Source organism: Cheilinus undulatus, linkage group 13 (genome assembly GCF_018320785.1).
Source record: "Cheilinus undulatus linkage group 13, ASM1832078v1, whole genome shotgun sequence".
NCBI lineage: Eukaryota > Metazoa > Chordata > Actinopteri > Labriformes > Labridae > Cheilinus > Cheilinus undulatus.
Window position 1 is genome coordinate 50,418,409 of NC_054877.1, and position 14,512 is coordinate 50,432,920.

General features: G+C 42.8%; 1 protein-coding gene across 2 annotated transcripts in view; it reads right to left on the reverse strand.

The window, feature by feature from the left end:
• wdr33 (WD repeat domain 33) overlaps positions 1-14,512 on the reverse strand; it is a 74,195-nt gene that overhangs the window by 42,050 nt on the left and 17,633 nt on the right. For both annotated transcript variants that reach the window (XM_041803322.1, XM_041803321.1), the window contains exons 3-6: positions 6,526-6,594; positions 5,279-5,383; positions 4,879-4,974; positions 1,617-1,768 (exon numbers count right to left, since the gene is read on the reverse strand). In XM_041803322.1, the coding sequence (XP_041659256.1) occupies positions 1,617-1,768; positions 4,879-4,974; positions 5,279-5,383; positions 6,526-6,594 (422 nt within the window). The remainder of the gene's footprint in view (positions 1-1,616; positions 1,769-4,878; positions 4,975-5,278; positions 5,384-6,525; positions 6,595-14,512) is intronic.

A 14,512-nucleotide genomic window follows, 5' to 3' on the forward strand; every position in this document is an offset into this window, starting at 1 on the left:
CACATCCCTACATCCCTGCTGTCCTTTTGATCAGTACATCTCTACATTCATGCTGTCCTGTAGATCCCTACATCCGTGCTGTCTTTTAGATCGGTACATCCCTACATCTGTGCTGTCTTTTAGATCGGTACATCCCTACACCCATGCTGTCTTTTAGATCGGTACATCCCTACATCCGTGCTGTCCTTTAGATCGGTACATCCCTACATCCGTGCTGTCCTTTAGATTGGTACATCCCCACATCCATGCCGTCTTTTACATCGGTACATCCCTACATCCCCGCTGTCCTTTAGATCAGTACATCTCTACATTTCCGCTGTCCTTTAGATCAGTACATCCCTACATCCATGCTGTCCTTTACATCGGTACATCCCTATATCCGTGCTGTCCTTTAGATCGGTACATCCCTACATCCCCCCTGCCCTTTAGATCAGTAAATCCCTACAGTACTGTAGATCAGTACATTTCTACATCCCCATTGTCTTTAGATGGGTACATCCCTACGTCTCTGCTGTACTGTAGATCAGTACATCCCTACATCCCTGCTGTCCTTTAGATCGGTACATCCCTACATCCTTGCTGTCTTTTAAATCGGTATATCCCTACATCCGTGCTGTCTTTTAGATCAGTACATCCCTACATCCCTACATCTGTGCTGTCCGTTAGATCGGTACATCCCTCCATCCGTGCTGTCTTTTAGATCGGTACATCCCTACATCTGTGCTGTCCTTTAGATCGGTACATCCCTACATCTGTGCTCTCCGTTAGATCGGTACATCCCTACATCCGTGCTGTCTTTTAGATCGGTACATCCCTACATATGTGCTGTCCTTTAGATCGGTACATCCCTACATCCCCGCTGTCCTTTAGATGGGTACATCCCTACGTCTCTGCTGTACTGTAGATCAGTACATCCCTACGTCTCTGCTGTACTGTAGATCAGTACATCCCTACGTCTCTGCTGTACTGTAGATCAGTACATCCCAGCATCTCTAATGTCCTTTAGATGGGTACATCCCTACCTCTCTGCTGTCCTTTAGATCAGTTCATCCCTACATCCCTGCTGTTCCAGCTTAGATCTTTGAATTCAGGACAGTGAAGTTTATGATGTCACAGTGATGTCACCTTACCCTAACCCTAAAGGCTACGAGGCCCTAGAATGAGTGCATTGTGGGAAATGCAGGATCCAGCATGTCTAAAGCAGGATGTGCTGTGTTGGTGTTGAATCCAAACTTTATTTAAACATCTACAGCTGCCTGTTGGATGAGGTTCAGACCAGCAGTGTGACTGTGTGCAGTAGCATTTATTCTCAGACTTTATTGATCCCTGCCAGAGCTTTATTGGGTCTTTATTGATTGATCCTTCTGCCTGGCCTCGTCTCCACCCAAACCAGTGAGATATTGATAACTTTATTAACACACAGAGAGAAACAGCTCATCAGCCACATGAGGAAGAACATCAACAACAGATCACTGCAGTGTTGCAACAGCACACGCTTACATCTGTCATTAATCAACCACAACAACAACAGCGTGGATGTGTGGCGCCCCCATCTGGCTGTCAGTGAACAGCACAGGCTAGGCTTTACTACAGAAAATGGTAGATTGGGTATAAACCTGGCTTCTCTAATGGCCTCCTTGTGAGCCTGGAACATCTTGACGTTGTTCATGTTGGACTGCCAGTACTTCACATAGCCGCCATGGTCCGCCGTCAACATCCACATGTCATTATGAGACCAGGTCATTGCCCTTACAGGACTGTCATGGGCCTGGAGGGGACAGAGGAGAGCAGGATGTCGATGTCAAAAAGACTGGTGGAGTATTAAAAAACATTCAGCACACTTCATCTCTCCATCATTAGTGACAAACATATACCCACAATACTTCACTCACACAGGGAGAGGAGAGATGTTTGATCATTTTCAAAGGACGACATCATCACCAAAGGCACAGGGCTGAATGATCATTTTCAAAGGATGACATCATCATCAAAGGCACAAGGCTGAATGATCATTTTCAAAGGATGACATCATCATCATCAAAGGCAAAGGGCTGAATGATCATTTTCAAAGGATGACATCATCATCACAGGCACAGGGCTGAATGATCATTTTCAAAGGATGACATCATCATCAAAGGCACAGGGCTGAATGATCATTTTCAAAGGATGACATCATCACCAAAGGCACAGGGCTGAATGATCATTTTCAAAGGATGACATCATCATCACAGGCACAGGGCTGAATGATCATTTTCAAAGGATGACATCATCATCAAAGGCACAGGGCTGAATGATCATTTTCAAAGGATGACATCATCATCAAAGGCAAAGGGCTGAATGATCATTTTCAAAGGATGACATCATCACCAAAGGCACAGGGCTGAATGATCATTTTCAAAGGATGACATCATCATCAAAGGCACAGGGCTGAATGATCATTTTCAAAGGATGACATCATCATCAAAGGCACAAGGCTGAATGATCATTTTCAAAGGATGACATCATCATCATCAAAGGCAAAGGGCTGAATGATCATTTTCAAAGGATGACATCATCATCACAGGCACAGGGCTGAATGATCATTTTCAAAGGATGACATCATCATCACAGGCACAGGGCTGAATGATCATTTTCAAAGGATGACATCATCATCAAAGGCACAGGGCTGAATGATCATTTTCAAAGGATGACATCATCATCACAGGCACAGGGCTGAATGATCATTTTCAAAGGATGACATCATCATCAAAGGCACAGGGCTGAATGATCATTTTCAAAGGATGACATCATCATCAAAGGCAAAGGGCTGAATGATCATTTTCAAAGGATGACATCATCATCAAAGGCAAAGGGCTGAATGATCATTTTCAAAGGATGACATCATCACCAAAGGCACAGGGCTGAATGATAATTTTCAAAGGATGACATCATCATCATAGGCACAGGGCTGAATGATCATTTTCAAAGGATAACATCATCACCAAAGGCACAGGGCTGAATGATCATTTTCAAAGGATGACATCATCATCAAAGGCACAGGGCTGAATGATCATTTTCAAAGGATGACATCATCATCAAAGGCACAGGGCTGAATGATCATTTTCAAAGGATGACATCATCATCAAAGGCAAAGGGCTGAATGATCATTTTCAAAGGATGACATCATCATCAAAGGCACAAGGCTGAATGATCATTTTCAAAGGATGACATCATCATCATCAAAGGCAAAGGGCTGAATGATCATTTTCAAAGGATGACATCATCATCATCATAGGCACAGGGGTGAATGATCATTTTCAAAGGATGACATCATCATCATCATAGGCACAGGGCTGAATGATCATTTTCAAAGGATGACATCATCATCAAAGGCACAGGGCTGAATGATCATTTTCAAAGGATGACATCATCATCAAAGGCAAAGGGCTGAATGATCATTTTCAAAGGATGACATCATCATCAAAGGCAAAGGGCTGAATGATCATTTTCAAAGGATGACATCATCATCAAAGGCACAGGGCTGAATGATCATTTTCAAAGGATGACATCATCATCACAGGCACAGGGCTGAATGATCATTTTCAAAGGATGACATCATCATCAAAGGCACAGGGCTGAATGATCATTTTCAAAGGATGACATCATCATCAAAGGCAAAGGGCTGAATGATCATTTTCAAAGGATGACATCATCACCAAAGGCACAGGGCTGAATGATCATTTTCAAAGGATGACATCATCACCAAAGGCACAGGGCTGAATGATAATTTTCAAAGGATGACATCATCATCATAGGCACAGGGCTGAATGATCATTTTCAAAGGATAACATCATCATCATCACCAAAGGCACAGGGCTGAATGATCATTTTCAAAAGATGACATCATCATCAAAGGCACAGAGCTGAATGATCATTTTCAAAGGATGACATCATCATCATCATCAAAGTCACAGGGCTGAATGTTAGATAATTTTCAGAGGATGACATCATCATCAAAGGCACAGGGCTGAATGATCATTTTCAAAGGATGACATCATCATCATCATCAAAGTCACAGGGCTGAATGTTACATAATCTTAAAAGGATGACGTCATCATCAAAGGCACAGGGCTGAATGATCATTTTCAAAGGATGACATCATCATCAAAGGCACAGGGCTGAATGATCATTTTCAAAGGATGACATCATCATCATCATCAAAGGCACAGGGCTAATTGTTGGATCATTTTCAAAGGATGACATCATCATCATCATCAAAGGCACAGGGCTGAATGTTAGATCATTTTCAGAGGATGATATCGTCATCAAAGGCACAGGGCTGAATGTTACATAATCTTAAAAGGATGACGTCATCATCAAAGGCACAGGGCTGAATGTTACATAATCTTAAAAGGATGACGTCATCATCAAAGGCACAGGGCTGAATGTTACATAATCTTAAAAGGATGACGTCATCATCAAAGGCACAGGGCTGAATGTTAGATAATTTTCAGAGGATGATGTCATCATCAAAGGCACAGGGCTGAATGTTACATAATCTTAAAAGGATGACGTCATCATCAAAGGCACAGGGCTGAATGTTACATAAACTTTAAAGGATGATGTCAACATCAGAATTTTTTTTTTAACATTCCATCATTTCTTTGATGATCAGGACATCCACTAAAGTTTATAAAACATTCCACCATCTGCCTTTGATGACATCATCATTTACAGTTTACGAAACATTCCATCCTGTCTTGATGATGATGTCACCCTTTTCTCCAGACCAACACTTAACTCTTCACACATTACTACACACTTTGAGCCCGTGTGAACAGAATATGTAAAGCTAACCTGTAGACAGACAGGTACAAGGGTGAGCAGGTCAGTGTTTACCTGTAGGATGGTCTCAAAGTTGAAGGTGAGCCCGTTCCACAAAGTGAACTCTCCACTGGATGCCCCGGTGACCAGACGGCGGCCTTCAGGAGTCCACTATTAACAGGAAACACGCAAAAAGGAGTGTTTACACCAAACATTAAAATATCACTGCAGTATTTTATCCAATTAGACCAGGCTGTTTAACCACTACACGTTAGAGAATGACCATTCTCTTCATTGAACAATTTATATTGCATTTGCACCACGAGGAAAAACAACCACCATTGTACATTTTTCATAGTGTTCAGTCCTATATTATACACAACAAACCTTCACAATTAAAACCTAAGTGGTGATGGATCTTTGTCTTATTTTGACACCAGAATGTATGACAGGAAGTGATGTGACAGCAGCTCACCCTGATCACAAATACGGGACACTTGACTTTGTTGGTGGAGGTTCGGACAAACTTTGTGGTGACGGCGTTCATCGGGTTGTTCAGCATGCCGACGGGAGGAACCAGCTGAGGAGAGACACAAGAACAACATGGAGAAGCTTTACTCATGAGGTGATTTTACAACATTTTAAAAAACCCACATGGCTTACTAATTACACTCAGAGATGATTAAGAAAAACCTGTCCATCCTGTCCCTCTAACCCTGGAACTGTTGGTGGTCTGTTGTTAAATCCCCGTCCATCCTGTCCTTCTAACCCTGGAACTGTTGGTGGTCTGTTGTTAAATCCCCGTCCATCCTGTCCCTCTAACCCTGGAACTGTTGGTGGTCTGTTGTTAAATCCCCGTCCATCCTGTCCCTCTAACCCCGGAACTGTTGGTGGTCTGTAGTTAATTCCCCGTCCATCCTGTCCCTCTAACCCTGGAACTGTTGGTGGTCTGTAGTTAATTTCCCGTCCATCCTGTCCCTCTAACCCTGGAACTGTTGGTGGTCTGTAGTTAATTCCCCGTCCATCCTGTCCCTCTAACCCTGGAACTGTTGGTGGTCTGTTGTTAAATCCCCGTCCATCCTGTCCCTCTAACCCTGGAACTGTTGGTGGTCTGTAGTTAATTCCCCGTCCATCCTGTCCCTCTAACCCTGGAACTGTTGGTGGTCTGTTGTTAAATCCCCGTCCATCCTGTCCCTCTAACCCTGGAACTGTTGGTGGTCTGTTGTTAATTCCCCGTCCATCCTGTCCCTCTAACCCTGGAACTGTTGGTGGTCTGTAGTTAATTCCCCGTCCATCCTGTCCCTCTAACCCTGGAACTGTTGGTGGTCTGTTGTTAAATCCCCGTCCATCCTGTCCCTCTAACCCTGGAACTGTTGGTGGTCTGTAGTTAATTCCCCGTCCATCCTGTCCCTCTAACCCTGGAACTGTTGGTGGTCTGTTGTTAAATCCCCGTCCATCCTGTCCCTCTAACCCTGGAACTGTTGGTGGTCTGTTGTTAATTCCCCGTCCATCCTGTCCCTCTAACCCTGGAACTGTTGGTGGTCTGTTGTTAAATCCCCGTCCATCCTGTCCCTCTAACCCTGGAACTGTTGGTGGTCTGTTGTTAAATCCCCGTCCATCCTGTCCCTCTAACCCTGGAACTGTTGGTGGTCTGTAGTTAATTCCCCGTCCATCCTGTCCCTCTAACCCTGGAACTGTTGGTGGTCTGTGGATCAGACTCACCTCGTTGTAGCATGCAGCGTCTGGCTGCACGGCTCTGAAGTCTCGGTGATCTCTCTGCCACAGTCGATTCTGAAACACACCAAGTTCAGGTCAGACCAGGGGCCTCATTTATAAACGCAGCGCACGCACAAAAGAAAGCGTACGTCACTTGTAAGTAACGTTTGGGATTTATAAAAAACAAACTTGATGGGAAAATGTGCGCACCTCCACGGCAGCTCTGACCCTGCCGTATGCAAAATATCTGGATAAACAGGAAACTGACCTCAACAGTAGAAGGATGAAATTAAGGACTTCTATGAAATTGATACATTTGTGTGAAATAATCGAATATTACACATTTCACAGCACATATCATATATGAGGGATATATTTGCAAAAATGAAAAAAAAAAGAAGAAAAATTAACATTGATGCCAGAGGGAGTGCGTGAACACACTCGCTCGTGCCCACACACATAGCCTTTATTATTGACTCAATCATGTTCTGTCAGTGTGAAACAAACCCTACATGTTATTATGACATCCATTCACAAAAACAAGGCGGACAGTAACCGTGCTCCCAAAATGTGCCATACAAATAAAGTTTTACATTTATGATAATTGTAATTAAAATGACATGATCAATGACAGGATCAATGACAGGATCAGTGACAGGATCAATGGCACGATCAATGACACGGTCAATGACACGATCAGTGACAGGATCAGTGACAGGATCAATGACACGATCAATGACAGGATCAGTGACACGATCAATGACAGGATCAGTGACAGGATCAATGACACGATCAATGACAGGATCAGTGACACGATCAATGACACTGTCAATGACAGGATCAATGACACGATCAATGACAGGATCAATGACACGATCAATGACAGGATCAGTGACAGGATCAATGACACGATCAATGACACTGTCAATGACAGGATCAATGACACGATCAATGACAGGATCAGTGACACGATCAATGACACGATCAATGACAGGATCAATGACAGGATCAATGGCACGATCGATGACACGATCAATGACAGGATCAATGACAGGATCAATGACAGGATCAGTGACACGATCAATGACACGATCAATGACAGGATCAATGACAGGATCAATGGCACGATCAATGACACGATCAATGACAGGATCAATGACACGATCAATGACAGGATCAATGACACGATCAATGACACGATCAATGGCACGATCAATGACACGATCAGTGACACGATCAGTGACACGATCAGTGACACGATCAGTGACACGATCAATGACAGGATCAATGACAGGATCAATGACAGGATCAGTGACACGATCAATGACAGGATCAATGACACGATCAGTGACACGATCAATGACACGATCAATGACAGGATCAATGACAGGATCAATGACACGATCAGTGACACGATCAGTGACACGATCAATGACACGATCAATGACACGATCAGTGACACGATCAGTGACACGATCAATGACAGGATCAATGACAGGATCAATGACAGGATCAGTGACACGATCAGTGACACGATCAATGACACGATCAATGACACGATCAGTGACACGATCAATGACAGGATCAATGACAGGATCAATGACAGGATCAGTGACACGATCAGTGACACGATCAGTGACACGATCAGTGACAGGATCAATGACAGGATCAATGACACGATCAATGACAGGATCAATGACAGGATCAATGACACGATCAGTGACACGATCAATGACACGATCAATGACAGGATCAATGGCAAGATCAATGACACGATCAATGACAGGATCAATGGCACGATCAATGACAGGATCAATGACAGGATCAATGGCACGATCAATGGCACGATCAATGACACGATCAATGGCACGATCAATGGCACGATCAATGGCACGATCAATGGCACGATCAATGACAGGATCAATGACAGGATCAATGACAGGATCAGTGACACGATCAGTGACACGATCAATGACACGATCAATGACACGATCAATGACACGATCAATGACAGGATCAACGGCACGATCAACGGCACGATCAACGGCACGATCAACGACACGATCAATGACAGGATCAATGACACGATCAATGACAGGATCAATGACAGGATCAATGGCAAGATCAATGACACGATCAATGACACGATCAATGACAGGATCAATGACAGGATCAATGGCAAGATCAATGACACGATCAATGACACGATCAATGACAGGATCAATGACAGGATCAGTGACACGATCAGTGACACGATCAATGACAGGATCAGTGACACGATCAATGACAGGATCAATGACACGATCAATGACAGGATCAATGACAGGATCAATGGCACGATCAATGACAGGATCAATGACACGATCAATGACACGATCAATGACAGGATCAGTGACAGGATCAATAACAGGATCAGTGACACGATCATAACACGATCAATGACAGGATCAATGACAGGATCAGTGACACGATCATAACACGATCAATGACAGGATCAATGACAGGATCAATGACAGGATCAATGACACGATCATAACACGATCAATGACAGGATCAATGACACGATCATAACACGATCAATGACAGGATAAATGACACGATCAATGACACGATCAATGACAGGATCAATGACAGGATCAATGACAGGATCAATGACACAATCAATGACAGGATCAATGACACGATCAATGACAGGATCAATGACACGATCAATGACACGATCAATGACACGATCAATGACAGGATCAATGACAGGATCAATGACACGATCAATGACAAGATCAATGACACGATCAATGACAGGATCAATGACAGGATCAATGACACGATCAATGGCACGATCAATGACAGGATCAATGGCACGATCAATGGCACGATCAATGACAGGATAAATGACACGATCAATGACAGGATCAATGACACGATCAATGACACGATCAATGACAGGATCAATAACAGGATCAATGAAAGGATCAATGACACGATCAATGACACGATCAATGACAGGATCAATGACAGGATCAATGACAGGATCAGTGACACGATCAATGACACGATCAATGACAGGATCAATGACACGATCAATGACAGGATCAATGACACGATCAATGACAGGATCAGTGACACGATCAGTGACACGATCAATGACACGATCAATGACAGGATCAATGACAGGATCAATGACAGGATCAATGACACGATCAATGACAGGGTCAGTGACACGATCAGTGACACGATCAATGACAGGATCAATGACAGGATCAATGACAGGATCAATGGCAAGATCAATGACACGATCAGTGACAGGATCAATGGCACGATCAATGACACGATCAATGACACGATCAATGACAGGATCAATGACAGGATCAATGACAGGATCAATGACAGGATCAATGACAGGATCAATGGCACGATCAATGGCACGATCAATGACAGGATCAATGACACGATCAATGACAGGATCAATGACATGATCAGTGACATGATCAATGACAGGATCAATGGCACGATCAATGACACGATCAATGACAGGATCAATGGCACGATCAATGACAGGATCAATGGCACGATCAATGACAGGATCAATGACATGATCAATGACATGATCAGTGACATGATCAATGACCTGATCAATGACACGATCAATGACAGGATCAATGACACGATCAATGACAGGATCAATGACAGGATCAGTGACACGATCAATGACAGGATCAGTGACACGATCAATGACAGGATCAGTGACACGATCAGTGACACGATCAATGGCACGATCAATGACACGATCAATGACAGGATCAATGGCACGATCAATGACAGGATCAATGACATGATCAATGACATGATCAGTGACATGATCAATGACCTGATCAATGACACGATCAATGACAGGATCAATGACACGATCAATGACACGATCAATGACAGGATCAATGACAGGATCAATGACAGGATCAATGACACGATCAATGACAGGATCAATGACAGGATCAATGACATGATCAATGACACGATCAATGACAGGATCAATGACAGGATCAATGACATGATCAATGACACGATCAATGACACGATCAATGACACGATCAATGACATGATCAATGACATGATCAATGACCTGATCAGTGACATGATCAATGACAGGATCAATGACATGATCAATGACATGATCAATGACCTGATCAGTGACATGATCAGTGACAGGATCAATGACATGATCAATGACATGATCAATGACACGATCAATGACACGATCAATGACACGATCGATGACACGATCGATGACCTGATCAGTGACATGATCAGTGACAGGATCAATGACATGATCAATGACAGGATCAATGACAGGATCAATGGCACGATCAATGGCACGATCAATGGCACGATCAATGACACGATCAATGACAGGATCAATGACACGATCAATGACACGATCAATGACCTGATCAATGACACGATCAATGACACGATCAATGACAGGATCAATGGCACGATCAATGACAGGATCAATGACATGATCAGTGACATGATCAGTGACCTGATCAGTGACATGATCAATGACACGATCAATGGCACGATCAATGGCACGATCAATGACACGATCAATGACAGGATCAATGGCACGATCAATGACAGGATCAATGACATGATCAATGACATGATCAGTGACATGATCAGTGACCTGATCAGTGACACGATCAATGACAGGATCAATGACACGATCAATGGCACGATCAATGACAGGATCAATGACAGGATCAATGACACGATCAGTGACACGATCAGTGACATGATCAATGACAGGATCAGTGACACGATCAATGACAGGATCAATGACAGGATCAATGGCACGATCAATGACAGGATCAATGACACGATCAATGACACGATCAGTGACACGATCAATGGCACGATCAATGACACGATCAATGACACGATCAATGACAGGATCAGTGACACGATCAATGACAGGATCAGTGACACGATCAATGACCTGATCAGTGACCTGATCAATGACCTGATCAGTGACATGATCAATGACCTGATCAGTGACATGATCAATGACCTGATCAGTGACATGATCAATGACAGGATCAATGACCTGATCAGTGACATGATCAATGACAGGATCAATGACATGATCAATGACATGATCAATGACCTGATCAGTGACACGATCAATGACAGGATCAATGACAGGATCAATGGCACGATCAATGACAGGATCAATGACATGATCAATGACATGATCAGTGACATGATCAATGACCTGATCAGTGACATGATCAATGACCTGATCAGTGACATGATCAATGACAGGATCAATGACACGATCAATGACCTGATCAGTGACATGATCAATGACCTGATCAGTGACAGGATCAATGACACGATCAATGACCTGATCAGTGACATGATCAATGACCTGATCAGTGACACGATCAATGACACGATCAATGACACGATCAATGACACGATCAATGACCTGATCAGTGACATGATCAATGACACGATCAATGACATGATCAATGACAGGATCAATGACACGATCAATGACATGAGCAATGACAGGATCAATGACATGATCAATGACCTGATCAGTGACATGATCAATGACCTGATCAGTGACATGATCAATGACAGGATCAATGACATGATCAATGACAGGATCAATGACATGATCAATGACCTGATCAGTGACATGATCAATGACAGGATCAATGACAGGATCAATGACACGATCAATGACAGGATCAATGACCTGATCAGTTACATGATCAATGACAGGATCAATGACAGGATCAATGACAGGATCAATGACACGATCAATGACACGATCAATGACATGAGCAATGACAGGATCAATGACAGGATCAATGACATGATCAGTGACATGATCAATGACAGGATCAATGACATGATCAATGACACGATCAATGACAGGATCAATGACATGATCAATGACATGATCAATGACCTGATCAGTGACATGATCAATGACAGGATCAATGACATGATCAATGACACGATCAATGACAGGATCAATGACATGATCAATGACATGATCAATGACCTGATCAGTGACACGATCAATGACAGGATCAATGACAGGATCAATGACAGGATCAATGGCACGATCAATGACAGGATCAATGACACGATCAATGACACGATCAATGACAGGATCAGTGACACGATCAATGACAGGATCAGTGACACGATCAATGACAGGATCAGTGACATGATCAATGACCTGATCAGTGACATGATCAATGACCTGATCAGTGACATGATCAATGACAGGATCAATGACCTGATCAGTGACCTGATCAATGACATGATCAATGACCTGATCAATGACATGATCAATGACCTGATCAGTGACACGATCAATGACAGGATCAATGACAGGATCAATGGCACGATCAATGACAGGATCAATGACAGGATCAATGACATGATCAATGACATGATCAGTGACATGATCAATGACCTGATCAGTGACATGATCAATGACAGGATCAATGACATGATCAATGACAGGATCAATGACACGATCAATGACCTGATCAGTGACATGATCAATGACCTGATCAGTGACACGATCAATGACACGATCAATGACACGATCAATGACATGATCAATGACCTGATCAGTGACATGATCAATGACACGATCAATGACATGATCAATGACACGATCAATGACCTGATCAGTGACATGATCAATGACCTGATCAGTGACATGATCAATGACAGGATCAATGACATGATCAATGACAGGATCAATGACATGATCAATGACCTGATCAGTGACATGATCAATGACAGGATCAATGACATGATCAATGACAGGATCAATGACACGATCAATGACAGGATCAATGACCTGATCAGTTACATGATCAATGACAGGATCAATGACATGATCAATGACAGGATCAATGACACGATCAATGACACGATCAATGACATGAGCAATGACAGGATCAATGACATGATCAATGACCTGATCAGTGACATGATCAATGACAGGATCAATGACATGATCAATGACAGGATCAATGACACGATCAATGACACGATCAATGACATGAGCAATGACAGGATCAATGACATGATCAATGACCTGATCAGTGACATGATCAATGACCTGATCAGTGACATGATCAATGACAGGATCAATGACATGATCAATGACAGGATCAATGACATGATCAATGACCTGATCAGTGACATGATCAATGACAGGATCAATGACATGATCAATGACATGATCAATGACAGGATCAATGACATGATCAATGACAGGATCAATGACATGATCAATGACAGGATCAATGACATGATCAATGACAGGATCAATGACATGATCAATGACAGGATCAATGACAGGATCAATGACAGGATCAATGACACGATCAATGACATGAGCAATGACAGGATCAATGACACGATCAATGACAGGATCAATGACCTGATCAGTTACATGATCAATGACAGGATCAATGACATGATCAATGACAGGATCAATGACACGATCAATGACACGATCAATGACATGATCAATGACAGGATCAATGACATGATCAATGACAGGATCAATGACACGATCAATGACACGATCAATGACATGAGCAATGACAGGATCAATGACACGATCAATGACAGGATCAATGACCTGATCAGTTACATGATCAATGACAGGATCAATGACATGATCAATGACAGGATCAATGACATGATCAATGACATGATCAGTGACATGATCAATGACATGATCAGTGACATGATCAATGACCTGATCAGTGACATGATCAATGACCTGATCAGTGACACGATCAATGACAGGATGCCTCTGGTGCATCCGTGCCCCCCCCCCCCACACCCCTCAGGCTCAAATCTGAGATAAAAATTCAAAATTAGTAGTTCAAAAGATCAAAACACGATATTAAAAATAAAAAAATGTTTTTGAAGGGCAGATAAATGA